This window comes from Drosophila guanche, unplaced genomic scaffold (genome assembly GCF_900245975.1).
Source record: "Drosophila guanche unplaced genomic scaffold, DGUA_6, whole genome shotgun sequence".
NCBI classification, from domain to species: domain Eukaryota; kingdom Metazoa; phylum Arthropoda; class Insecta; order Diptera; family Drosophilidae; genus Drosophila; species Drosophila guanche.
In genome coordinates this window covers 346,026-373,786 of record NW_022995746.1, presented here as the reverse complement: position 1 = coordinate 373,786, position 27,761 = coordinate 346,026, and the positions used below count along the sequence as shown (strand labels likewise).

Genomic DNA, 27,761 nt, shown 5'->3' with positions numbered 1-27,761 from the left:
GTACCTCTCATTTGCCATGCAATTGTCGATGTCAGTTTGAGCCACTCATTTATGGCCTTTATTGCATTTCACGCGCTTCGAAAATGATTTTTATTTATTATTAGTTTTGTTCGGTTTTGCCTTTTACTTTTTGCCTCTGTTTACTTTTCCTCTTTTTACAGAGCTAATTTAATTACAGTTATTTTTAACTTAAAGGTAAAGAAGTAATCAAGCAACCGGGAGGAAAAGTTCAAGACACGGGTGTACCCCGGAGCTGCCCTTTCTTTTGCTCTTTCCTTTGGCTTTGTTATGAAATGATATTTCAGTTTTGCTCTGCTGCAAGATGATTTGTTGTCTTCTTCTGCGCGCTCAGTTTTCGCGTATAAACAAACCCATTATTGCCTTGACTGTTTTGGCCAGTTGTTTGTTGTGTTTTGTTGTCTTTTTCTTCTCTACATATTTTCATGCTTCTAATGAATTATTGGCCCAGCCTGCTGGTCTTTGTCATAAGCTTAATGGAGGAGTTCATTAGGAAATTTGCGTCGGAAAGAGACCACACTGGGGGGACTAGAGTTCTTCGAGTTGTGTCTGCTGAAAGTAAACAGAAGTATCTGCAAAATATACTTGAAATAATTATCAGTAGAACTTGGAGTAAACTTTGAAAACATATTTTTGGTTTATGATTGAAAACGGCCACAAAAAATCCCCAAGCAGCCAGCTTCAAGACTGCTTTAAACATTAATTTTTGCTAAACCCCAGACAGCGGCGAACCTCTCACTAATTTTTGCTTCAGCTACACTCTCTATGATTATAAATTCACCCATAAACACGCTACTCCCCTGCCCTGCCCCTGCCTATAATTTCCATTCAAAAGCTAAACAAAGTTCAGATGCTTCAGGTCTCCAGCAAAAACAATTAAACCAGCATTTTAATCACTTTTTATTCGCACTTTTTTGTTGGTTTTTGTTGATTGTTTCGCTTACACTCGAGTGCTTTTAATTATTTTGCATGCAGCAATAATGCCTCGCACCAAGAACACAGAAAGAGAGGCAGGAACAGAGTAGCACAAAAGCTAAGCAAGAGCAAAAGTCAAATAAATTAACACGTCACTTACACAATTCTCCGGGCGAAACTCTCGAGTGTCTTGTTTCGATGGGGGCCCCTCGAGTGTTTAGCTAAAAGCTTGCGCAAAAATACAACGAATACTCGAACCGAGCACTAATATTTGGGGGGAAAAGTGATTTGTGAGATCTGTCGTAGAAGAAAGATCTGTTGTTGAATTTAAGGTGGTATTTCACGCTAGAGAGCCCCTTTAAGTACTTGTTTCTCCATCATCTGATATACACTAAATGAAGCTAAATAACAAAGATTTTAAAGCACTTAATTCTTCTGTAAAAATGTTCTCTTATCTTATCTTATAAATTTGTAATCCTTGGAATAAGCCAATAAGCTGCAGTTACCCAATTGTGGCAACGATTTACAGATTATAATTTCCAACTGACGCATGGCGAATATTTCAATATGCATTGAAAAGGTTATTTATTTATGGTTAAAGAACAGACATTGAAAAATCGGAATAAAAAGAGACCATCCTTATTTTGGATAGACCCTTTTAGGATCCTTCCCAGTGCTTCCAACTCCACTATAAACCCCCAAACATCTCTAGAACACGAAACCAAACAAGAACCAACCACAAAACCAAATTACTGCATATATTTTATTGGTTAACTGGGCAAAGACACTCGGCATAAAAGTGATTAGCATCTTCGACGAAGTCTCATGCAAAGCGATACATCAATATTCTGCATACATTTAAGAACAGTTCCAGAACGAAACCAGGCACCACTCACGAGTGACCCATAAAAAGAAAACCCATGAAGACTTTTTTTTGCACGTCATGGCAAAAAAAAAATCGACAAAATTAACATTTGACTTTTAGAATCTAAAAGCTTTAGCTTGGGTTGAGGATAATTTGTGTGTCTTTTGTTGATCTTCCCACCAATAAACAGCCAAACGAGAGATAGAAAATAAAATAAAACAAATAAACGTAATACTTGAATATATTCATAATTTATTTGTGTTTATTTATGAATAATTATTGTATTATTCGGACAGACAGACAGACAGATGGAGACGCGTGTTCCGATCTAGCGATAAGCCGCATTGCGGTGGAAAAAGGCAACTTAATTATCCGTTGATTTGTTTTGTTTATTTTGATCAAATTATGGTTAAAAAGCGTCTTGAAAATGATTTTTGGCTAAAATGCCTCTGGATAGAGAGTCAGAGTAATTTTGTTTGTGCTTTTGTATTTGGTCAGTGGCCATAAATCATTCGCAAAACCCACACAGACTCACGCAATTGAAGTGCCATTTTGGGTTTCGGAATCGTGCGATGGATCGTTGGATCGCAGACATTTAGAGTGGGCGTGTCTCAATTTATAACTGTAGGGAGGGAGGGAGCGTAAATCATTAAAAACGTACATTAATGTCATCATTAACGGGGACTTTGAGGCATTGGTCTTCCGTTTTTAACCTATTTTTTGTGTTACTTGAGGGCATGAGCTGCATCGTTAGCAGCGGGGTTCATTTATCAATGGGAGTCTTCAAACTTCTAAAAAATGAAAAGAAAGAATCTTAGACAATTTTGGTTCGAATATTTAACATTCTTCCAAGGAAAGCAGGAAAGAGTTGGCTCTTATACGTGACTGGCACTTGGCCAAGCTGATGAAATTCCTCACAGAGAGAGTGATAGATAGAGAGAAAAGTTCGCAATCTAAAAATCAGTATCATTTGCTGTGCAGAAAATAAAGAAGAACAATTTTTTTGTGTCATTTGCAGTTTACGATATTTACTAATTGCTTAATTGTGTAATGGGATTATAAGAATTTATAGAATTCGTTAGATGTGAGAAATGTATCGATATAAGTAAAGAACCAACGATTACTGAATCTTGACTAAAACTACTACCCAATCCAAGACATTCCGAAAAAACATAAAAATGCTTTCCCCCGATTTTCAGCCACTTTATCCCAATTTAAACTTGAAAAATACATGAAAAAACATTCCGAGCTTCTGCAGTTTTATTAGACTTTGTTTAAGATTATCTTGTTACAATTTCCGCTCATGTCGCAGACATTACCAGACACGCTACAACTTCGAAATAATCTATTTTTAAGTAATCTCAGAGCAAACTGTTCACTGGGAATAAATACCGAAGACACACACACACTGCCAGTTCCAGTTATCTAATCTCTAATGCCACCCTTAAGGTTGAGATCTGCCCGAGCGAACTATTGCTAATTGTTTTTTTTTTTTATCCACTTTGGCCTCTGGTTTGCCCTCTCTTTGAAAGCGAGAAAGAGCTAGCAGAGAGCCGTGCCATGCCCCGTTACCATGGCCTGAATCTGCGCTTTGAATTGGCAGCTTGGCCTGCTGCCTGGCCTGGCCCCTGGCTGTAATTATGTTTTAATTACATAGTATATTTTTCCTATATGTTTTTCTGGTTATATTTTAATGCTCATTTTGCGTTTTTTTGTTGTGCGCCATTTTCTTTTCCTTTCTTTTTTTCTTTTGGCGTTTTCTTTATTTGATTTTATTTGCAGACACAAACAGCATGAGTCGTGAAAGCGATGACAATTTGAGTTCGATTAATTCGGCTTACACAGGTAAATATACACGTTAAGTACCACTCTGACACCTTTGTTGGCCTTTTTTTACTGCGAATGCGTTCCATTTAATCTCTACGCTCATGACATTTACTAATTTCTTATTAATTTTAAATTAATCTTAAATTAAATGCCCGAAATTAACACATTCTGTGTTAAAATCTTGCTTGTGGGAGACGCAGACATTAATCGCATTTAAATATGGGTTAAATAAGAAATAAATTATGTGGGAACATTATATATAAAACGGAAATTTGCAGGATTCTACAGATGAGGTGTATGATCTGGCAAACTTGTAGCGAATTTTTCAAAATGAAAATGAATGAAATTTATGAGTTTGCTTATGTACGAATTTGTTCACGTATTTTGAAGTACACATACCTCAATGTGATTTTTGTTAACCCTGATATTGTGACAGGAGCTACACTCCCCAAAAACCCTACCCAACGCCAGTTCAGTGATCTGCCATGAGCAATTCAATATATATAACAGGGAGACATTTCATTGAGTGAACAAACTACTTGTGTATGCCAGCTCTTTCCTCGAAATGCCACACTGATCCCACGATCGTATCTGTAACCCATTCGAGGCCTATCAAATTGCTCACGATCGGTAAGTCATAATTTGAATGGCTTTTTGCCTTTAGTGCAACTTACGGAACTTCATTAGGGATTTTTACAGAGTGTTAGGGGAACCACTTCCAAGCGTGCTTATGGAATGCTCATTCAACTGTTTTTTGCCTGCCCTTCTACAAAAATGAAAACCGATCAATCGTCAACCATTTTCATGCCAAACACGTTCTAAAACTTAAACAAATTTTAATTGTAATGCGAAAACTCAAAGCGGAGACACAGGCTCAACCGGTTGAGATTCTCCACACTAATATTTTTTGGTTATTTACTTGAGCAAAAATAAACAGGCAAGATATATATAATATATAGCTATAATTTATATATGGGACACGCCTTTAGCCGATCATTGAGAGTCACGTAAGCATCTTCAGTTCTGGGGGCGTTGGAAAAACCAGTTCTCTATTTGGGGAAATTATAATTCTGATAATAGTAGTAGAATATTCAGCAACAAAAGCAGCTTCTCTACAAAAACTTTTAAGTTTGAAATCGCCTGAAAAAATAAATATTTATAATAATCTATTATTGATGCCATTATTGTGCGCACAGAAAGATGAACAATTGAGATAAAAATACAGGAAAAAACATTGCATTTGGTAGTAGAACTTACAGTGGGGTTTGTTCAATAGGAACTTTGATCTACTCATAAATAAAGTATTCAATAAATAATAAAAAAACATTATTATAGGAATTACAGGGCATGCTTAGACTTTTGTCACGCTATGACTAGGTTTGATTGATAGATTTGATGGCGACTATTTGACAGATTCTAAGCAGATTGTTGTCATTAAGTGGTTTAGAAATCTTCTAGATGAACATTAAGTGCTCTTGGAGTGTTATTTGTGTTATTTATACAAGAATTTCTATCGGATATCCAAGAGTTACCCTAGGGAGCACTCAGAAACAGTCAATGAATGTTGCAAATTATGTAGAAGAAAACACAGATTTATTTTATGTGAATAAGTAATAATAAAACCAGAAGACTCAACAGGTGCAGACAGTAAGCTGCTGGATACATATTAATAAAACGTTTTTGTATTTATAAACCACACTTATTTATAACCAAAAACCCTTCCTCTCATGTCGTCTAATCCCACTGTAACTGGTTCAGGCTTCAGCCGATCATCAGCCAGCAGCAGCAGCAGCTAATAATAATTGACTGTCGGCATTTAGCAGATACAAATACACAAAGAGTAGAGGTAGAGAGAGGCAGAGAGGTGAAAAGATTTGCATTTAACATACCGAAAAGTCATGTAAGTCATGCCCGAAGCCACATCCAGGCAGAGTCTGTGAAGGCGGGCGGACACTGGTCGAAAACCCACACTAAAAAGAGACTCAAAAGTGCAGCCCACACTGTGGAACAGCAATAGCAATTTCTCAACCTGCAGTTTAGTTTAATTAAATGTTGTTTAATCATCTCAAAAAGATAATAAAGTATTGACACTGGCCAGACACTGGGCTGGCTGATTTATCGCCCCACGGCAGGCGATCGCTCGATCGCTCCGCGATAGATATCCTCCCATAAATGGACAATGTGACGAAATATTTCGCTTTGTTTTTGTCACTTGTTTTTGTTTTTGGGCCCGAAATCGTGAACAAAGTGGGTCGTAGCCGCTGCCATTGAAGCAAGTTGCAGCAGCGATCGGCGCCACACTCCACTTGGTCTGGTCGAGTCTGCGTCCAGTTGGCGGTTCGCTTTGATGAATCATTTGTGTATCTGTGTATCTGTCAGATACATGAGTTCATTAGCTGCGACACTGAATGTCAACTGCAAGGAAATCGCTAGTCATTTAGGTGTAGTTTTAGCTGCGTTTTTAGTTTATTTTTAGAAGCCGATTGGCGACTTTTCACAGTTAAATGTTAGAAATGATCAATGAGTGGAGTAGGGGATAGGGCAGGGGCTTGGGGGTTCAATTAGTGAAGGTAAAATGCTGGCTGATTTATTAGAAAACTGTTAGAAGGCTGTGCATTACATAAGCGAGAGTAAAAGAAACACAAACATGGAGAAAAAGGTTTCCCTCCCCCCACAACTAGTGAAAGTTTTGGTAGCCAAATAAAACCGGAAACAACCCCAAACACACACAAAGATACATGGCTACAGATACAGCTACAAAAGTTTGCAACGCCCAATTGTGATAATTAAAAAAATAGAGAAAAAATACAGAAAAAATAGGTTTTCAAAGCTGCTCGAGTCATGATATATAATGGCAAATAATAACAAATTGCCTTGCCTGATCAGACACACGAAAGAGATAGAAAGAGAGACAGTGAGAAAGAGATACAGAGAAGAGAGAAAGACACAGATAAAGTAGCTGTAGCTGTAACCCCTTAAAGATACACAAATGAACCTTGACGTTGGCTGGGCCGGGCCTCCTCTTAGCTCTAGTCTCTTGCCTCGCCTCATGGCCAAAAAAGCAGAAGCCTCAACGAAATATAAGTATCTGCAAGATACTCATGGAGCATGCTGCCTGCCATAACTCACAGCTACGAAAAATTGCTAACCATAATAAAAGCAATTTCAACTGACAAAAAACACAATTAACTACATGACGTAGACACGACACAGAAAATACAAAAGAAAACAAAATACATATCTGGTAAACGGAAACCAAAATCGTGCAATTGAAAAGATTTGATATCTTTTCTTTTCCTTGCTGCAGCTGTAGCTTTGTATTTTCATTGTTTGTGTATCTTTTTGTGAAAAAGTCTTTCTTTATTTCTTTCTTCCGTCTGTGCGGAAAAACGTTACCAAACTGTCGACAATTTAATTGATTTATGCGATTTTTCTTTCTCTGCTTTGATAGCGAAAAATTGATTTTTGAAAGTCTGAAGTAATGGGAAGTGAAAGAACTCTTTGTGTTTCGAATGATGAGAAGAAATACATCAAAAATTGTATGTGCCCTAAGCTAAGCGGCTTTCAAGTGCCTTTAAGAATGGTGTTGTGGCAGAGAAATAATTTTAGATACATCATGATGTATTTATTGGGAGCATTAAAAAAGGCAGCAACAAAGCAAACAAACAAAGCCGCGAGACAAGTTCTTAACAAATGCAAAGTCTCTTGATTGGAACTCATTTCCTTTCTGCCTAAAAATGTGTAATCATTTTGAATAACTTAGTTTGAATACTATTCTTAAATTTGTTGTTTTTGGCACTAAATATTCGAAATTTTGTGCCTTTATAAGACCATTTCTCTAATTCCATTTAGTATTTCCTGCAAGATTGGGACTCCATTTTTGCTCTACTTTTCTTCATTTCATACCTCTCCCTTTTTTCTCTGTCAATCTCAAAGATCTATAATACACATTTCTGGGGTCTAACAACAACACAGATTACCGTCTAACCTTTACCACAAACCTGCATTGCCTGCGGTCCAAAGAGCTTATTAAACAAGAAACAAAAACACAAACAAAACATTAAAAGAACTACCAAAAACTGCCAAAAACTTTCACAACAACTGAGTTATTTTTTAACCAATATATATATATATACCATGAAACATATAACCAAGCACATAATACATATGTAGTAAACCATAAAAACATATAAAGCCAAAGCGGAAAAGGCAGTCAGAAAGCAGTTGGAAAGGCTAACCGCACTGCTTGCTCTTACTCGCCCGGTTGCAGTTTTAACACCCACAAAAAAAATCAAAGCTAAAATGCATTATGTATGTAAATTGCTGACATAGTTCATACTATATATACGATATATTGCTGCCTCTATATAGATCTCTATCAAGAGACTGTCAAGCGCTTTACGCGCTCCTCGCTCTCACCCACATCCGACTGGGAACGCTACTCGCCCGCGCCCTCGCGCCGCTCTCACAAATCCGAGACTGGAAGTCGCACATCTTGTAAGTTCTATAATGGAACCCGCCCCAGCTACGCTGATTGCATGTTGTTTTTGTTTTTTTTTTTGTACTCTGGAAGTCGGTATTTTGAAGCTGTTTCTTTTTAGGGAATGCTTTAACCGCAGTTTCTGATGCCACAAGTGTGTCCAGTCTGTCTGTTTTTAGCCATACAAACTATTTCTTAAAATAAAGTAGAAAACACAAAATTAAAGTGCCGACTGTAGGTGTTGATTTGTCTATTTTTAAACATTACTTTAATATGTAAAAACTTTTTTTAATTTATTTGTTCAAGAGAAAAATGATTTCCCCTCTTAGAAAAAAAGGTTTAACAAAAAGACTTTAAATCCTCTAATAATTTTGAATACTACCAGGGTATACTCCCTTCGGTCTTAATCCGAAGCTTGCAGCTTAAGTGCATTTTTTTGTTGTTTTTGTTTTTGTTTCATGTGTGTTTTGTTCTTGTTTCTGTTGCTGTTTTTTATTGGCGTTTTTGTTGCCATTTCGGTTGCTGTTCTCTGTAAACCAAAAAAGATGATTACTATCTAGAGGCCACTGGGCGACGTCGCAGCTCAGGTAAGCATTCGGTTGTGGGTGGCCTGACAGGCTGACAGCCATATACTTATTTGCAGTTGTATCTTGCATCTTGTAGCTATGCGCCACATGTTTTGGCTAAAACTATTTGCGCAGGTGGCTCGGAGTATGTATCTAGGCCAGTTGCTCGCACCTCAAATGGTCATTTGGCTGCCAAATGTTAAAAGTGCAGAAATTTATGGCCCAATGGTTACTTTTGAATGTAATTAGAGGAGGGAGAAGAGTGTGGGGGAGATTTATGTTCAGCAAAATATTGTCAAATTAACAAAGCTTAATGAGCTGTCTAATGAGCCAAAAGATTGCATGACATTATTACAATTTTTTGGATGTCAAGGTCGTCGCTGGGTTTCGACAATAAAAAATCTATAAACAGTAGAGGCAGCTAAATGAAAGTTGTGCAAAAATGAAATAACAAACATTAATCAAATGTGGGTCAACATTTTTACGCTTTAATGGAATATAAATTGGAGGAAATTTAATCCAAAATAAATGTATGCCAACAAAGAAGAACTGACTGGTGGGGCCTATAAAAATATTGCTAAAAACATGTAACTTTCGTGGTTTATGTAAATTTTAGTGAATGTATTTTATAAACAAAAGTCAAACACTTTTAAATTTTGATGTTGGGAAAGGTTAGCAACCAAAATTAAGACAGACCATGAATAATAGGCAACATTTTAGGGTATGCAGCAATCATGGGAGGTTTTATTTTCAAAAAATGTGTATAGAAAGGAAAGGAGTCGTTGATGTAAAAATAAACAATAAAATGAAGGCAGAGCAAATTATTTTATTATAAATTATAATTTATTTCGACTTTTTAAATGTCTTTTTACTAGACTCGGAAATATAGAAGTTTGAATTTAAATCAAAATTTTATTTCAAAACACATAAAAAAATATAATTCCGTCTGCAAACTTAAAAAACTCAACCAGCAATTTAAAGCGCAGCAAACATTAAAAACAATTTGCCAGAACTAATTGTGGGTACATTGTGGGTGGGAAGTGGAAGTGAATGGGAGATGTGGGGATGCAATGGCAAACCAGTCAGACTTGTTGCTGTTTGCTGACTTCATAGCATGCAATTTTATTTGTACTTTTATTAGATTTCTGATTTTCTGCCTGTAATGTAATTTTCCAGTTAATGGGTTTTCCCCCACCGTAGAAGCACAGCAGCTAAATGGGCATTCAAAATAAATTAAAGTTGAGAGTTGTTCCCCCAACAACAGTTGCCTTCAAAACTGAATATTGAGCAGTTGGAAAATGTCAAGTTTACACACAGCCAGAAATCGTTTATGCGGGGGATCGATCGCTGTGTCGAACTGTGTCTGTGAATGGTTTTCCATTGAGCACGAGATTATATGCAAATTGCATATGACATCATGCCAATGTGGAACATACTCTATAGAGCAGATAGCAGCCAATTTTAACTAGTTTTTATTTTGATTGATGACTGAAAATACTTAATCATGAACGTCTGCTCTCCTCCACGTACAGATCACAACAGTGCCGTGCTGACAGCCAACACAGAACAGTTTATCATTGGCCAGAAGGTATGGGTTGGTGGACTACGATCCGGACAAATAGCTTACATAGGCGAGACACACTTTGCGCCAGGCGATTGGGCGGGAATAGTGCTGGATGAGCCAAATGGTAAGCATAAACATAAAGCATTAACCGCTCTGTAGTTCCTTAAAGTTTTTCCCATTTCTTACAGGCAAAAACGATGGCTGTGTGTCGGGCAAGCGGTACTTCCAGTGTGAGCCCAAACGTGGAATCTTTTCGCGTCTGACGCGTCTTACGGTGTATCCCATGTCCGGTGCACACACGCCCACATCGCCTTTGGCCAAAAACTCACCAGAACGTTCGCGTACAGTCTCGCCAACAGCTAGCATTCGCAGCTCCATGATGCGCAGTCCAGGCATAGGCAGTAAGTGACGGAGGAAAAACGTATCCCGAAACGAACTAATTTTATTGGATTTTCTTTCAGAAAACGGTATGGCTGTAGGCGATCGTGTGATTGTCTCTTCGGGCTTTGGCAGCCGTCCGGGCATCCTAAGATACCTCGGAGAAACATCGTTTGCCCCCGGCAATTGGTGCGGCGTCGAGTTGGATGAGGCCAGCGGCAAGAATGATGGCGCTGTAGATGGTATAAGGTATAACCTGACAAAAAAGAAACCCTTTCATATATTAACCCTCCAGTTTGTGTGTTACCCCCACAGATACTTTGAGTGCAAGCCCAAGTATGGTGTGTTTGTGCCCATTGCCAAGGTTTCGTTGTCGCCGTCATCGAAGAAGACGCGCTTGTCGCGTGCCGGCTCACGGGAATCACTCACTTCAATAGGCACCATGAACAGCATTGCCACCACGAATACGTCGCGCATGCGCATGAATGCTCAGGTATAAGGCGGCACCACGACCCCCCACACACACCCCAACCCACCCTCTTCAATAAGCTAAAGAACACACTTTACAAAAACACAATTACCGTTTACAGTTTGTTTAACTTATTTATCTTAATTTAATCCTTTTGTTCTTATTGATGCTCTGGTACTAATCGCGTTCCAATTCTAATCGCAAATCCCACATGTTCCGCTGCATTCCGTTTCGTTCCGTTCGTAGCAGCGCAAGTCGAGCACGCCCGTCAGACCCATTGTCACGACGCCGAAAAGCCAATTTTCCATGCAGGTATGCTAATCAACAACAAATCTACGAACAAACTACTACAACAAAAAGTATGCCTGGTATACGCTGTTAGTTTTTCCCTTTTCCCCGCACCCCTTTTTAATGGTTTGCATTTAGCAGTTTACAATTATCTGCTCGCTGTTAGCTGACTTGCTATCCCGTTAACGTCAGGCAGGGTATCATTATTTTGGTTATGGAAATTGTATTCTGTTGAGAGTGTAGTTTTGGTATTTTAAATGGGATTTATTATAGGAAAAATAATATTTGTAGATTTTCAAAACATTTTTGTTTCGTGGGAAATATAAATTTAAAAAAAACAAAGCTGCAAGAAAATACTTTTTTACAAAATTGTGTGCTGTAAAAATTTGTATTGGGTTAGCAACAGAATTTTCATAACTCTAACAAAAATATTTCCTTTTTATAATTTTTTCTGACCATTAATAAACAAGATCGACCTTTCTTTTTATTTAAGAGTTTAAAGTATCTTTTCAGCTTAGTCAACCTTTAAATTTTTAATGAATTTACTGTCTTTTACATTTTTAAATATTCCCAAACAAACGTTAGCGGGTTAAGCACTTCCATACTCTCCAATTCTGTGTATTTATATGTATTTGGGCTTTAATCCTTAGCAAGTAAGCGTACAACTAACATAAAATACTAATACACACTCACAAACACACACACACAAACAAACAGACACCACACAAAAAATATGTAAATTAATAATAAATTTTTTACAAGCCTATAAATATGTCGTATATGTTTTTCTATGCTATTTATGTGTACGATCTTTTTCACATATTTTATTGCATATAATATATTATGTATATAATAAAAACACAACAAAAATATTCAAATATTCTTCCTGCACGCTTTTTGCCTGTTGAATTGTTTTATAGTTTGCTGTTATTTTTGCATGTATGTATTTGTGTGTGTTACAATGTCAACGGTAAAAGGTAAAGCAAAAAAAACAACAAACCCTGTGTTCTCCTGCTATATGCTGCACTCTGTACATACATATACTCCCCCCTCCATTGCAACACACTTGCATCATCTGTGCGCTCTCTCTCTCTCTCTCTCTCTCTCTCTTGCTCTTTGTGTATTTTTGTAACTGTGTCCACTAGTGTCTCATAAGCTTGCTTTGTGCTCTCTCTTTTTTTTTGTGTTCTCTCGTTCTCCCGTCTAACCCAACAGGACTTGCTGCGTGAGAAGCAACAGCATGTGGAGCAGCTAATGGTGGAGCGCGAACTGGATCGCGAGGACTCACAGAATCAGGCGCTGCAGCTGCAGAAGAACATCAACGAGGTAATTATCTTCACCGATACAATGTACACGCCGCTGCCCTATGCGGATCGCAGTCGGCCTTATCGGCCATCCAATCAGCACAAAATCATGAAGCAGCAGCAACAACATCATATTTGGCAGCCAACAACTCTAAGCAGCAGCATTACAACAAAAACAACAGCTATACCAACAACAACAACAATCACAGCCAGGCAGCCATTACAACAGCAACAGCAACAACAGCAGAAAACAAAAACGAAGAAAGTTTGGTTTTGCGATAGAAAGAAACTTTTTCCAGTTGGCTGAAGCCCGCCCCCAGAGCGCAGCCCAAGTCAATGTTTGCTCAGTCATTTGTGCAGAGACGTTGCCTTCTCAATTAATTATTTGTGTGTGTATTTTGTTGCATTGTTGCACTTTCAATATTTGGAGTTGTTCATTTTCGTTGTTGGAATGCAATATTTAATATCCCAAAGCTGCAAGCAGAAGCAGTCCATCAACTCCCATTCACCCATCCGCACACACACACACCACAAATGGCATACACAGCAAAGTGTGGAATGCAATCCACAAGCATGCGGCTACCTGCCCTGCCGGCTGCCTAACACCAGTTACAGTTTCCAACGATGCTACTTATTTTTCCGTTTGCTATTATATTTGCATGGGATTTTACCGGGATAAGTTTTCACTTAGCATCGTTGAAATTTGTGTAACTTGTTGCTCGTTTTACTTATTGTTGGTTCTCTATCTCCCTCATACTATCCTTTTGTTTGTCTTGATTTTTGTATTGTGTTTTGTCTTGGCTGGGTTTTGTTTTTTTTTTTCTCGTTTAAATTAACCATTTTGTCTGTTCACAGTTATGTTTTATTATTACAGCTCATGATCTGGTTTTTGTTGTTGCTAATTTAACATTTAATTTCTGACACCGTTTTATTTGTTGTGTGCGTAACCCCCAGAAAAGCCACAAAAGTCATCCCTAAAATTGTCAGTCATTCCAGAATGATTCATACCCAAAAACCGAATTAACCTAAATGCAACGGAGAACAGTACAAAATTGCATAACTCTAACTAGGCATAGAAGCCTAATTGGCTAGTCAACGGTATTTAACTTGGTCAAAAAGTCAAGCTAACAATGGGTTAAGGTTATTAGGCGAAATCCATTTGTGGCAGATTTATACTAAAAAGCAATACAGTGCGGTTCAAAACGAGTATGAGCTCAAAAATTATTTCTGTTAACTATTTGTGCTGGCGCAAATTAATCAATAAATTGTAAATTTTGTATTACAAAGCATTAGTTAAAGAAACACGTAAAAAGAGCATGAATAATAGCATTTTTATTCATAAACATTCAAATATTTCACTTGCATCTCAAAAAACATTTAAGTAATATTCATTTTCTGTCAATTTTACAATGTTTTCGTGTATTATGCCTTAAAAGTCTCAAATAATGAATCATCTAGCATCGGAAATTTTTTCTTATTTTGTTTTATATTTCTCACTCTTACCGTGTATAATAATTCTCCGTTCAGTCACGTCACGCACTCAAAGCCAACTTTACTCTGCAATTATCATTTACACTTATAGAAAATAAACAGAAAAAAAGGAAAAATATTTTATTTGCAATACATTTTATCACCTTTTGCACTTTTGGGGTTAAGCCTACAGTGCGTTTCAAAGTGTAAAGACATAAAAATGAATTAATGAAGTCTCAGCTTAAAGGACAATTCGTATTAAAAAGCCTTATATAAACTCAAAGGAAAACAATTTCAGTGTTAAAAATCGCATCTTAAAAGTTAACAAATTTTTGTCACCACTGTCCTATGATTTCGAAACTCACTGTATTATTTGTATATTCTCTCCTGCAACTGCTTTTGGGGCTATCTATTCTTGTATTCTGTTTCTGTTCGACAAGCTGTAAGACTGACTGGCAATATTTTATTGATGATGAATCAGTTTTGTGCTTTCTGTTTGGTTTTCGTATTTGAAATAAATTTTGTTGTGTTTGTTCTTATTATTTGTTTATCTATTATTGTGCAACTTTTCTATTTGTTGCTTGAGTGTTAAATTAGCAACCGAAAATTATCCCAGCCACAATCCCGTACTCCCCACAATCCCATCTTGAACTATTCATATTCTTTACCTTTTTAACGCAAACCCAAAACCCCAACAGAAATTTGAAAATCTGAGAGCCCAGAAAAATTGCACAAAACTATTTTTGTATGATTTTTATAGCAAATACTGATCGAGGCGGATCGCTGGAGACGCCTCATAGCGAAGCACAGCATTCGGGTGTCCGATCTGCGACGCGAGTTTCGTGGCTGGTCGGGAAAGCACGAGCGTCACTGCATCCTGCACAGTGTCCTCACACCGCTGCGCATAAAGTAGAAAGGAGCGGCGGAAAGACGATGAGGATAACAATATGAAGACAGTGCTCAAATGGTGGATGATTCTTAGACTCGACTCGAGAAAGGGAAACGAAAGACAATGCTGAATGAAGTCTGCACACAGCGTTTTATGCTGGAAAAACCAAATAAAAGATTGAATGAAATAAATCTACAAGATCTTCAAAATACACAAATGATAAAAAAAGGAATAACAAACCGAAAGCCAAGCAATATATAAAAAACCAAATTGAATTATCCTTTACAAAAGGTTTATTTGGCTAAAAGAAAAACTTAAAGATGAAATCTAAAAAAATTGTGAGAATAAAAAATTGTTATGGAGAAAAATGGAAAACATTTGTCAAAACATTTTGATTATTTTGTACGAAAAGCGAATTTTTCTTGCTGTTGGTTTAGTTGTACGATATACGAAATATACACTTACGATATACAAACTTTCGATACGATATGATATGTTGAGAAATACATTAACAATACGCAAAAAACACTTTTACACCCCCTCCGAATTTTGTTTTATTCATGTGATTTTTCTTTTGATTTATAATTCCGATTTTACCTTCGATTCCCCCCAGCTAAAATTGAGAATTTTTCAATTGGAGTCGGAGTTGGGCGATGAACGCAAGAAATCTGAGGATTTACAGTTCTCTATTGATGAGGCACAGTCCTGTGGCGAGGAATATAATGTAAGACATTGTAGACAGAACAAATTGTGGATAAAAAATGTGCATTGACTACGGGTGGGCAGGGAACTGAAATCTGAAGATCTAAGTTAGCTGAGCAAAGGCTTAGCATCCAGTTTTAGACATGGAAAATGGTTCTTAGATGTTCATTGTCCAAGCAATGGACAGAAGAGAGTGTCTCTGTGGTTTATTTGTGCAGAATTTCAAGTTATTTTGGATTTCAGAGATGATGGGAATACATTAATAATTATAAAGGTTTCTTCTAGTTAATTTATCATAAAATAATTTGATTTGATTTGATTGATAGATTCCGCTTTTTAAATCAATTGGAAATATGGAAATCTTTTATGTAAATTTTAAGCAATTAATTAATATGTTTGAAGGCCAACTGAAAGTCTAAGAAATGAGTATAGACTCTCCACATTACCCCGTAGATTTTGTAGAATTATCAAAAAAATAATCAAGCGATCTTAAATGCAAATAAAAAACGTAGAAATCAAAATAAACAGCGTACAGTCTGCTGTTAAAAATTTGATATATAATTTAGCTTCCACTTCAAGTATGAGGCAGACTTCAGTTTCATACAATAAATCCCTAAGCACCTTGAATATACCGCTTATAAAAAATAGCTAGGCTTTTATTTAAAATATGGAACTTACGAGAACTCATGTTTCATTCAAGCTTCAGTTGTGGCTTATAGGAACACCGATGACATGAATTTCATGGCATTATATCAGTGGTAGACACGGTTGCATGTCAGGGGAAAAACAGTTGTAGTCGCTACACATACATTAGAATGAAGCAGCTGGCAAAGAAAATTGACAAATTATTCTACAGACTTTTGTGCCTGATAAATGTTGTATTGGTGCCGCCCACTACCTATATTAACCCCATAATGCCGAACTTTGATTGGATCTAAAAGTATGCAACAAAAGCAAAACTTTTTGATTGACAATTTGCAAGCGAATGTGATTATAGGAGTGGGGAAACAGAAGCATAAGTTCATTAATGAGTTAGTTTAACTTAAATTTGTAGAATTGTAGAATTATTGATTTAATAATTGATTACAGTATCTGTGGATATGGTCATGGGTATTGATAGAAAGGAGAACGTTTTAGAGGAGAGTTGCAAGCTGATAGTTCAGGCCTAACAACTCATTATTAATTTCGCTCAAAGCCAAGTCAATGCACATTGATAGCACCACTGTAGATTCAAAAATAAATTCCATTAATTAATCCAACGCTTTACACTTCCCAGGCTCAATCTCAGGTGTACAGGGAGAAGATCCACGATCTGGAATCGAAGATCACTAAACTGGTATCGGGTAAGGAAACAAATAAATTAAAAATACCAAATACTTATAGTAGAATCTACCCCCCACAGCCACGACCAGTCTGCAGAGTTTACCCCCACAACCAGTTGCACCACCAGCCGCAGCGGAGGAGAGTCCTCTCCGGGAGGAGCTCTCCCAACTGCAAGACAAATTGAGTACCCAACAGCAGGAAACCGAAGCCCGTCTGGCCGAGCAGCTTGAGGAGGAGCAGCGATTGAGGGAGAACATCAAGTACCTGCAGGAGCAGAATGCCGTGCTACAGGCGGAGCTCCTCGGCAAGGACGAATCGCTAGAGAAATTCTCGTTGTCGCAGAGCGGCATCGACAATCTGCGCAGAGAGCTGGCGCTGCTCAAGGAGGAGAACGAGAAGCAGTCGCAGGAGGCACAAGCTAACTTTGATGAAAAGTTGGCGGCCAAAACGCAGGAGCTATCTCGCGTGACCGGGGAGCTTCAGCAACTCAAGAGCACCTCCGATACGCTGGAGAGCCAGCGGGCCAACGTGTCCGACGAGTGCGAAATCCTGCAGACAGAGATACGCATGCGGGACGAGCAAATCAAGGAGCAGGGCCAGCAGCTGGACGAACTGACGACCCAACTGAATGTGCAGAAAGCGGACAATTGCGCGCTGGACGATATGCTGCGGCAGCAACAGGCCAGCGCCGATGAGCGAGGCGTGCAGCTGCAACAGCGACTCGAGGAGATCAACGAAATGAAGACGGCGGCGGAGCAACGCGAGCTGCAAGTGCGGGAAGTGGAGAGGTGGCAGGAACAGCAGAAGCAGGAGCTTGAAAGGCAGAACCTGCAACAAGTGAAAGATCTGGAAGGGCAGCATGACGTGCAAGTGCAGGAACTGATGCGGCAGCATGGCAAGCAGGTGCAGGAGCTCCAGCGTGAGCTGGCAAACCTTCAGAAACTGACGACTGAGGAGCAGCTAAAGCAGCAACAAAGTCTGACGGCCATCGAGCAACTGCAGCTGGAGAAATGCTCAGCGGAGATGCGGCTGGCCGCGCAGTTGGCCAAGCTCGAAGTATGCCACAGACAGCAGAACGAGGCGCAGTCGCAGCTCACGGAAACCAACCAATTCCAAGCCCAAAAGGAGCTGCAGCTCAAGGAAACCCAGGAGACTGTGTCACAGCTGCAGCTGCAGCTGGAGCAAAAGTCCACGGCCTACGAGACGTTGCTGGTGAACTTCTCGGAGATGCGGAAGAGTCACGAGTCCAGCCTGAAGCAAAAGGAGCTGGAACTCGAGGAGGCACAGGCACAGTCACTGCGCAACAAGGAGGCGCTGGAAACGGTGTCGGAGGAGCTGAAGCGACTGCAGCAGCGTGTGGCAGACTCTGATGAGGAGGGCAGCATACAATTTGCCAAGCTGGAGGAGCGTATCAGCGAGCTGAGCATCCAAGCGAGGATCACACAAGCGAATCTCGTGGCCAGTCAGGCGGAGGTGGAGTCTAAGAACAGGCAGCTGGAGGCGACAAATGCAGCACTGGAGAAGATCAACAAGGTGAGCATGTGTCCCGCCCTCTAGGCAGCTTCTAATGCTCGTTTTTCTCTTCCAGGACTATGCAGAATCCCGCGCTGAGGCCTCACAACTCGAGGAACGTTTGCAGCTAATCTCCGAGCAGCTGCAGTCCGAGCTCCAGGCGGAGCGCTCGTCCTCGAGCGATCTGCACACAAAGCTCAGCAAATTCAGCGAAGAAATGGCCAGCGGGCAGAAGGAGCTGACCAGCAAAGCGGATGCCTGGAGCCAGGAGATGCTGCAGAAGGAGCGCGAGATGCAGGACCTCCGCCAGCAGCTGCACACGAGTCAAGAGGCGCTGGCCAAGCTGCAAGCGCAGGCGGAGCAAAGGGAGGCAGCCCTGGAGGAGGCCAAGAAGCTGTTGCAGGATGAACTGTCCAGGGTGAGGGAGGAACTGTCCAAGCTGCTTGCGGACCAACAGCAGCTAAGCAGCGGCACACAGGAGACCATTAGGGAACTGAAGGAGCGTCTTGAAATCACCAACACGGATCTCCAGCACAAGGAGAAAATGGCCTTGGAGGATGCACAAAAGATTAGCGATCTAAAGACCCTCGTGGAGGCCATTCAAGTGGCCAATGCCAACATATCCGAGACGAATGCGGAGCTGTCCACTGTGCTGGAGGTGCTGCAAGCAGAGAAGAGCGAAACCAATCACATATTCGAGCTGTTTGAGATGGAGGCGGACATGAATGCCGAGCGTTTGATCGAGAAGCTAACAGGCATGAAGGAGGAGCTGAAGGAAACGCACCAGCAGCACGAGGAGAGGCACAGACGTTGCCAGGAGCTGGAACTGCAGCTGTCGGAACTCCAACAAAGCGATGAGCAGATGCAGTCTGCATCCCAGGCATCCACAGAGAAGCTGCGGGAGCTCCAACATGCCCAAACAGAGCTGCAGGCAGCTCTCGACCAAAAGGATAAACTTAACGCAGAGCTGGAGACGAAACTACAGGAATCCCTTGCACAGTTGAACGCTCAAAGGAGCTCTATTGGGGAGCTGCAAGCGCAACTCGAAAAGGATCAGCAGGCGCTGAGCAAGTTCCAAGCGGATGTCGTCAAGTCTGTGGAGGCGCTGCAGCAGGTGCAGCAGGCCAATGAGGAGATGAGCGGAAAGCTGGCAGCGAGGGAGCAAGAAGTGAAGGATTTGGAGGGTAAATTAGCTGCAGCTGACTTACAGTTGGACAGCAAACAGTCGGCGTACAAAGAACTGCAGGAGAAAGTCGCAGAGAAGCTGGAAAAGGAGCAGCAGGAGAGCCAGGCCAGTACAGAGAAGCTGCAACAGGCTCAGGGAGAGCTGCAAAAAGCCCAGGGAGAGCTGGAAGAAGTCAAGAAAGAGCTGCAAAAAGCCCAGGGAGATCATCAGCGAGCCAGTGGAGAGCTGCAAGGTGCCAACGGGCAGCTACAACAAGCCAAGGAGGAGCTACAAAAAGACTTAAACAATAAACAAGACGAAGTCGCATCGTTGCAGGTAGCACTCGAGGAAACCAAAACCCAGTTGGACAGCCAAAGCGTTGCGCTCAACGCGCTCCAAGAAAAGCTGGAGCAGGCACAGCTGAAAGAGCGAAGTGTGCAAGAGGAGGCCCACAAATCCGCGGAGCAACTGCGCCAACTGCAACAGGCCAACGAGTCGATGCAAGTATCCCTCAAGCAAAAGCAGAACCTCCTCGAAAAGGGCAACGAATTCGATGCGCAGCTCGCGGAGTACCAGAAAGTCATCGATGAGATGGATGAAGCGGCCAAAAAGAAGGCCCTGGAGCTGGCAGAGCTGCAGCCAAGAGTCCACGAACTGGAGGCAGCACTGCATCAAGCCAAGGAACAGCAAAAGACAGCGAGCCTGGAGTCCAAGCAGCTGCGTCGCCAGCTGGAAACCATCGAAGGTGAAAAGTCGCGCGAGATTGTGGCGCTGCGAGCGCAGGTTAATGGCGCCTCACCCAGGGTGTTGGTGGGGGATAATCCCGAGGTGGGTTTGGCTTTTGGAGAGGACAGAAAGACGAGATTAATTGTTACATTTTTGCAGTCCCTGGACACGGAGACAACAGCGGCAAAAATTAATTTCCTAAATTCCATAATTTCGGATATGCAACAGAAAAACGATGCGCTAAAGGCCAAGGTGCAGACGCTGGAAATGCTGCCCATGGATTTCACCAAGTGAGTGTGACAGTAGCTTGATACTTGATCTATTCTATAAGGAATAATGTTCTAGACCCCACGCCTTTGATATGCTGACAAAGCGCAAGCCCGCGCCCCGTCTCTTCTGCGATATTTGTGATGAATTCGACAAGCACGAGACGGAGGATTGTCCGCTGCAGGCGGGCGATGATCGCGATGACTCGCCGCCGCCGCTGGCCAGCGAAAGAAACAATAATGAACAGAAGGAACGCAAGCTGCCGGCGCCACGGAAATATTGCGAAAACTGCGAGGGTGAGTGGCTGCCACAAATGAAAGATTTTCTTCAATGCAAATTTGTCCTTCTGCCTTCCAGCCTTTGGTCACGACACCAGCGAGTGCGAAGTGGATGATACCTATTAGTTATAGAACAATTTAACAAGAATTCTTCATTTATTTTTTTTATCGATGGCGAAAACTTTTACCTCAGCAGCAGAAGCAGAGCCAAAGTCCTAGCTCTTGACGCCTGGTTCTGGCTAACAGTCTCTTTTCTCTTTATTTTGTGTTGTTTTTTGCGTTTTTTATCCAAATTTGAATTTGTTTATATTTATTCTGTAAACGCTTAGTGCGAAAATCACTTTGGTTGATTCGTCAATATTTTGTTGGAGTGTATAAATAAATTATTTTCATTGTGGAAAAACAGACTGTCGACATTTTATTGGTGTTTTTTTATTATTTTTTGTACAATTCCCAGAAACAGCTACAACTAATCGCCGCCTTCCTTTTTCTCTTTGATGGCATCCTGGAAGACAATTTAGATGATTATTAATATTAATATACGATGCATAGATGTATAGGGGAAGTATAGGAAATAATCTGAATTTGTTTATATTTTATGGAATTATAGAAGCAGCCAAATTAGAGGAATCAATGGCTTTATTTGCATTAAAGAATTATCTGAAATGCTTATTTGGGAGGTAAGTGTAAGTGCTTAAATGTTGCATTAAAGAGTTATCTGATATTATCTTGGAACTGACTTTTATAAAAACATTTAGCCTGAACTTCTGGCCCTGAAGGACTGCATGTAGAAGAATTATTAATACAATATCCTGACTAAATACAGAAATATTTGTCCCTTAGCACGAGCTGAAGTGAACTAGGTATTCAAAACAAATTTAAATTGTTAATACAAATGGGCTTTAAACGGTCATGTGCTAAGGTACTGAATTGCAGAGGTATGTCATTTGGTAGCTGCATTGTTTGTTGACTGTAATAACTAAGTAGAGCGCAAAATAAATGCAGAGCGGCCTTAAAACGAGGCACGCAACTTGCACAATACTTTAGGAGTCTAGCTTCAATAAGTATAAATACGCGTTTCCCCTACGCCACCACTTAACTCCACGAACATCGACTGTACTACAATCGAATACTCCAAAAGTGCACTTTCTCAAAGGTTAAATCCATTAGAGCAGTCGGCTTCCCACTTGTTCAGACACTGACTGTAGGCAGGTCTCTTGGAAACAAAAGACTTGTGTTTCTTGGCTTTTTACAGAGACATTTTAAACTTGTCGGAAAAAGGGGGAGGGTTTCATTCTAGCCGCCAAATGGGACTCTCCTTAAACTGCCGAATATAAATGTCCTTAAACCGCAATACATTTCAGAACGTCCAAAACAATTAGTTTGGAACCTGCATTGATAAAAAGCTATTAGATTAGTACTCCTATGAACGGAAATTCCATTTAAAATAGTACAGCTTATACACTGCAAAAAAGCTGAAATAAATCAGCACCGCTTTCAAAAGCCTTCCCAAGCCGCGTGTCCTGCTCAAACACCGACTCTATTACAATCTCTTAAAATTCCTCCATAAACTCACTTTGAAACGCTCCTCAAACAGGGAGAGCTCGGCTAACAGATCGGTGATGGCATTCATAAAAGCTTCTTGCGGCGAATATTCGGCTGTGGTCTGGATGCGTATGACGAACTTGTGCTCCAGCGGATGAGGCACCTTGTACCCGGCAAACAGCACATTGGGATCCTTCAGCAACTGGCTATAAAATGTAATTTGTAATGTTATCATAATGTAAAACAATAGAGAAACGCTATACCGACTTGCGGATCATGTTGCCCAGAGTGTGATCCTCCTTGTTGATGGTGAAAATCGCTGCATTTGTCACTTTTGTGTCCAGCTCTTTGATGATTCTGCCGGCAACAACAACGAACGAAATGAGTTACAGGTGTTCCTGCATTGAATACCCAAAGTTACTCACTTTTTCTCGCCCTCGTACAGTAGGAATGACTCGAATGTGGGTGGCGCATTCATTTTGACTTCGTTTTTATGTAGTTTTTAATAAAAATATGTAATAATTTTAAATTTGTTTACGAAAACGAAGCCGCAGTGTAAACAGTCACCAGAAGTACCAAAAATACCAAAAAAAGCGCAATATTTCTTCGACTATTTCAGCGTAATTATTCGTGGTCACACTAAAACAGGGCTAGGTTACTTATCGCACCAAACAATAGATATTGCTCACTTTGCTCACGCAGAAATGAGTACTGGACTCGAATTGGTAATTATGATGGAAAATCGAAAACCCTTTGACTTCAATTGGAAAAAGCCCATACCGTTTTACTACGATTTAAAGAAATCTCATTACGATTGCCTACAACCCACAATTGGGAAATTTCTAATCGCCAAGCGGCACTTTTTTCCGAGGTTTCTTGGCCACAAAATAATATCATAAAACGGTTACACTATTTTCGAAGAAACAAAAAAACAATTCACCCACGGCAACCAGCGATAAGGAGGTTTTTTTCTACTTTTATAACAACACACAAAACCCACAAGACGGCAGACAACAGCCAAGAGATGACCGAACTGCGCAACGACATGGACAGCGATCTGGACCAGAACTACTCGCTGAACAGTAACGCAGATCCCAAGAACATGCAGGAGCTGACCATTTACGTGAGTATTTGTAGCCCCAACACGTAGCGTAGAGACAATAGATAAGTGCACCCAGTAAATGCGCGCTTCCCTCCCTGCCCTACTATCAGGTGCAAAATCTGTTGCAGAATGTGCAGGACAAGTTCCAGACGATGTCGGATCAGATAATTACACGCATCGACGACATGGGCAATCGCATTGATGATCTGGAGAAGAGCATTGCGGATCTGATGAATCAGGCTGGGATTGAGGGGCAGATCCCGGAGAAATGAGACGACCAAAGCTAGGCGTGGCCAACGCCCACTCCCTATCATGCTTGTCACCCGGCCACGCCCATATCAAATACATCGAAGAACGGCACATAACACAATAGGAACAGCGGTAGACAACACTCCAGGAACTCATCGTCATACAACACACCTGGAACAAATCGCCACACATCGCTACTCGGGCGCTGTTCCACACTCTTCAAACACCGTTACACCACTCCACGAGGCAACACAAATCAAATTTACAATTCAAAGGCTCTCACAATTCATTTAAACAATTCTTCCAAACACTCTCCGCACACAAATTGCTCTCAAAGATTTGCTCATCCGATTTATTGCATAGTTTTAAGTTGTACCCCGCAGGAAGATCATAATTTAAGTAAAGTAAATTATGGGCAAGGGCTTGTCTTGGAGCTATTTGCCATTTAGTTTATATTTTTAAATTATACATTTATTAAAAAAATCGCGAATTGTAAGCACCCAACGATGCTCTCAAACGGTTGGCTTCGATTTAACAACGGTTACCAGGCGACCGGCGCTACTTCTGCCGCGTCCTGCACGCCGACGCTTCACCTGCTGGATAGGGTTGCAGAGTGGGGGTTCCACTTGATTAGTTTTGGTGCATACAATTCCACATTTCTTGTTTATTTGTGGTAAATAATGGCAGCGTGACTATGACTCTAGCGAGCAATATGCAAATGACTTGTTCTAGTTCTAATGATTGGTGTTTGTATTAGTTTGTGGTGCTAGTGCTGTGGCACTTGGAATTGCTTCTGCAGTCTTACATGCGTAGCAGCCACTGCCTTGAAGGGATGTTTAACGCTTTGGCGTATGGGTTTCAGGGGTGCCATCGAAGGGTTGGCCATCTCTTTGCTGCTGCTGGCTCTTGGCTTCACACCAAACACATTCTCTCTGGGCGCAGGCGGTGCATCTGGGGCAGCGGGCTCGCGTTCATCGTCCGAGGCGCTGCCAGTTTCCTCTTCCTCATCATCCTCGCCGCTTTGTTCAGTTTCCTAGAAACGGAGGTGAGAAATAAGTAATGAAAAATCTCATAAAAGCCCAGCAGTGCCCACCTCTTCATCATTATCGTCTTCGTCCACCTCCTCGTCCTCCTGCTCATCAGTCTCCTGCTCTTGCTGCTCCTCCCCCTTGTTGCCATGTGCTATACCCGCGCCAGCCAGATTCTTGCTGCTTCTGGACAACTTCTGATGTCGCTTCAGTGGACTGACCAGCTGCTCGTGATCCAGACTATCCATTGACTGTGAGCGTAGACCCTTCTTCAGTGTTCCCTTGCGTGTTGTGGGCTCCTCTTTGGTTTTCATTAGCTTCTGAAACTCCAGGTAATCGTCGCGCTCATCGATGCTGCCAATGTCATAGTAGCTGGCGCTGAGCACCTCCAGCGCTTTGGTGTGCTGCTTCATCGAGATGAGTAGAAAGTCGCCGAGTAGCTGTTTAATATCGCGTAGCTTGCGCTGCTCAAAGTTGCCAATAATCTCATCAATTTCTTTGTTTGTGCGCGCCACCTCTAGCTTGGCCTTGAAGAGCTCCGAATCAGCGGCGCTCTGTGGAACAAATTTTGGGTTTATTTCTTGTTTTTTTTTTTTGAGTCTACGCACATTGTTGGCTGCAAACTTTGACTTGATCTCTAGCATTTGACGTTGGCGCAGCACCTCCTTGTCCCGGGCAATGACCGCCAGACGCAGATTATCGCGCGTGGATTTGCAGAGCTGCTCAAACTGTGTCATTTCATTGACAATCTGTGGGGGGAATGTAGATCGGGTTGGGCTAAGAAATAAGCTCCTGAATATGGCGTACCTTATGCTCCAGTCGGTGCACATTAATGTCCATGTAATCGCCCATTATGGTCACTGCTTTGGTGAAACTTTTGAGGCCCGTGGAGAGACTTTCGTTGATTTCCTCGTCATCCGCATAGCCCCTGACGCCCTTTGCCAGCTCATCGTACGAATCGCGGTATCTGAAATGAAAAATATAACATGTATTCCCATTTACTTTTATTACTTTCACTTACTTGGCCATTTTCCGGGTTACCAAAGCAAATGCCGAACATATTTCCATGAGGTGGCGTTCAGTCAGCGTTATGCGCTCATTAATAACCTTTATGCGGTCATCTTTGGTGTTTAAAAACGATAATTTACCACGACGAAACATTTTGTTAGAGTTTTGCGTTAAAATTGTTATCTTTGTTAACTGTTGTTAACTGCAATTTATTATTAATATTTTGAGATGTCAAAATCAAAACAAAACCGTCGCCAGGGCAACGCAGGGCTGGGCAGTTTTTAGTGTGGCCAGGCAATGAGTCTCACAATTTAGGCAACAGATGGCTATCCAGATTGGGTCGTCAGGTGGCGCTTATTAGAATTTCAAATTTTGCTAGTCTGGTGCCGACTGGTTTTATTTTTGGCAATTTTATTAACTTTGGCGCCAGTCTTACCAAATGGTGCTGGGCCGCGTAGGGCGTGGGTGGTCTGTTCCAGTGCGTTTTACCATCCAAGCCTAGCCTCACTGTTTTCTTTCAACAGCGAGCACTCGAAATCAAAATTATTAAAAAATGCTCTCAATATAATTTATTCTATCAAATAATTCTATAAATATTTGTTGTATTTGGAGCGTAAAATCTTGCTCTCATTCCCGCACCATTCTCAAGGTCAAGAGCGCCATATCATAAATTGTGGGTAGTCTCCCTGGCATGTTGCTATATTTAAACCTGAGAGAAGTGAATTTATATCCATGAGAAATACAGAGGGAAAATCCAGAGTGCCTAAGGCAACGTCATTACTGTTTTTTTTTTTGCTGTTGTAACTAAACCAAAACCCGATTCAATTTCTTTTTCATTCAAAAGCCTTGACAACAATTTTTCAATGTTGTCAGACCGAAGATCTTAATTTGGGTTTTTTTCGCAACCACAAAAATGTCGTCCTAACAATATGTACAAAAATGGTAATTAATTTTAAAAGCTTTTTCTCACTTAAAGGCAAGATGCATTCAAACCAGTTATCTCGAGAATACTCGGGCTAAAACAGATTAAAAAAAAAAACAACAACACAAAGTGCAGTTCAAAGAGAATCCGGTTCGGGCTCTGCAGTGGGAATTACAAGTTCTAGAAGATTAAGAGGAGGAGCAGGCGCTACAGCTGAGGCAAAACAAGATCCCAATCTGGGAGAATAACTATAAAAGAGAACGAGGAGAGGTGGAGATGGAATAGCACTGCTTCGTAGCGGATCTAAAGCGTTCATTGTAACTCCAGGAACGTACCTTAGCTTGGCGCGCGTTCCTTGTCGTCTCCGTCTCTGTCGGCGCACTGTTTTGAATTTTTAATTTTTGTTTGTTTGGTCAAGGGATGACCCACACACAGTCCATGTCTCCCCGGCGACGACATTCACTTTTGCCTGCCCCACGCCACTGACGTGTCAATGCATTCAACGAGGTTTTTATTCATTATCTGTTATGCCAAATACCCTTTTGGGTAGCAGGTATGCCCGGGGGTATGCCCAAGCCGTGAGTAAATTTCCTGAATGAAATAAAAACCTCTGCAATATTTGTCGGTATTTTCCCGGTTGCTCTAAGTTTTAAAAATAATTCAATAAAACAATCAAACAAATTACTCAATTTTGCATACTACCGGATTTTTAAGGCGCTTATTTAAAAGATTTGCTTAATATTAATATTTATGTTGTTGTCGTTATTAAAAAAAAAAACAAATAAAATTATTATTTTATTTTGTTTAGAATTTGTGTAAAATTTTAAGTCCACGTTCCTTTGAAATTTTCACAATTTTCTACAACTTTTGTTGATTAAATTGAATTGCAGTCTTACCAGCG

The 27,761-nt window shown here is 40.7% G+C and overlaps 4 protein-coding genes across 23 annotated transcripts in view; 2 read left to right on the top strand and 2 right to left on the bottom strand.

Annotated features, from left to right (window-relative positions):
* The window catches only part of LOC117582007 (restin homolog), a 30,160-nt gene extending 8,889 nt beyond the window's left edge, over positions 1 to 21,271 (top strand). For 2 of the 17 annotated variants that reach the window (XM_034269507.1, XM_034269514.1), the window contains 15 exons: positions 3,581 to 3,643; positions 8,651 to 8,692; positions 10,204 to 10,359; positions 10,424 to 10,636; positions 10,697 to 10,862; positions 10,929 to 11,106; positions 11,329 to 11,394; positions 12,586 to 12,696; positions 15,647 to 15,757; positions 17,012 to 17,078; positions 17,138 to 18,591; positions 18,647 to 20,563; positions 20,621 to 20,751; positions 20,807 to 21,024; positions 21,086 to 21,265. In XM_034269507.1, the coding sequence (XP_034125398.1) occupies positions 3,581 to 3,643; positions 8,651 to 8,692; positions 10,204 to 10,359; positions 10,424 to 10,636; positions 10,697 to 10,862; positions 10,929 to 11,106; positions 11,329 to 11,394; positions 12,586 to 12,696; positions 15,647 to 15,757; positions 17,012 to 17,078; positions 17,138 to 18,591; positions 18,647 to 20,563; positions 20,621 to 20,751; positions 20,807 to 21,024; positions 21,086 to 21,132 (4,940 nt within the window). In that variant the 3' untranslated portion in view covers positions 21,133 to 21,265. Of the gene's footprint in view, positions 1 to 3,580; positions 3,644 to 7,996; positions 8,123 to 8,650; positions 8,693 to 10,203; positions 10,360 to 10,423; positions 10,637 to 10,696; positions 10,863 to 10,928; positions 11,107 to 11,328; positions 11,395 to 12,585; positions 12,697 to 14,904; positions 15,254 to 15,646; positions 15,758 to 17,011; positions 17,079 to 17,137; positions 18,592 to 18,646; positions 20,564 to 20,620; positions 20,752 to 20,806; positions 21,025 to 21,085 lie in introns of those variants that run through there. The other 15 variants (XM_034269508.1, XM_034269515.1, XM_034269504.1 and 12 more) reach the window with 14 other exon arrangements.
* A 121-nt stretch (positions 21,272 to 21,392) lies between these two features.
* Positions 21,393 to 23,135, bottom strand: LOC117582014 (DNA-directed RNA polymerase II subunit RPB11). The gene is made up of 4 exons (XM_034269535.1): positions 22,977 to 23,135; positions 22,819 to 22,908; positions 22,583 to 22,757; positions 21,393 to 21,511 (listed from the first exon to the last, which is right to left on the bottom strand). Exons 1-4 carry the CDS (start codon positions 23,027 to 23,029, stop codon positions 21,476 to 21,478), a joined length of 354 nt encoding a protein of 117 aa, XP_034125426.1. The 5' UTR covers positions 23,030 to 23,135; the 3' UTR covers positions 21,393 to 21,475.
* A 349-nt stretch (positions 23,136 to 23,484) lies between these two features.
* LOC117582015 (heat shock factor-binding protein 1) lies at positions 23,485 to 24,015 on the top strand. Its single transcript, XM_034269536.1, has 2 exons — positions 23,485 to 23,674; positions 23,764 to 24,015. Exons 1-2 carry the CDS (start codon positions 23,576 to 23,578, stop codon positions 23,923 to 23,925), a joined length of 261 nt encoding a protein of 86 aa, XP_034125427.1. The 5' UTR covers positions 23,485 to 23,575; the 3' UTR covers positions 23,926 to 24,015.
* Positions 24,016 to 24,257: 242 nt separating this feature from the next.
* LOC117582013 (protein FAM92A) lies at positions 24,258 to 27,218 on the bottom strand. 4 transcript variants are annotated; one of them, XM_034269534.1, is made up of 7 exons: positions 27,196 to 27,218; positions 25,952 to 26,051; positions 25,738 to 25,897; positions 25,539 to 25,679; positions 24,996 to 25,484; positions 24,708 to 24,935; positions 24,258 to 24,498 (listed from the first exon to the last, which is right to left on the bottom strand). In XM_034269534.1, exons 2-7 carry the CDS (start codon positions 25,996 to 25,998, stop codon positions 24,415 to 24,417), a joined length of 1,149 nt encoding a protein of 382 aa, XP_034125425.1. In that variant the 5' UTR covers positions 25,999 to 26,051; positions 27,196 to 27,218; the 3' UTR covers positions 24,258 to 24,414. The 4 variants fall into 4 exon arrangements, with proteins under 4 accessions (XP_034125425.1, XP_034125422.1, XP_034125424.1 ...); XM_034269531.1 differs by lacking the exon at positions 27,196 to 27,218 and having other exon boundaries at positions 25,952 to 26,416; XM_034269533.1 differs by lacking the exons at positions 24,258 to 24,498; positions 27,196 to 27,218 and adding an exon at positions 24,520 to 24,636 and having other exon boundaries at positions 25,952 to 26,414.
* Between the last annotated feature and the right edge of the window lie 543 nt (positions 27,219 to 27,761).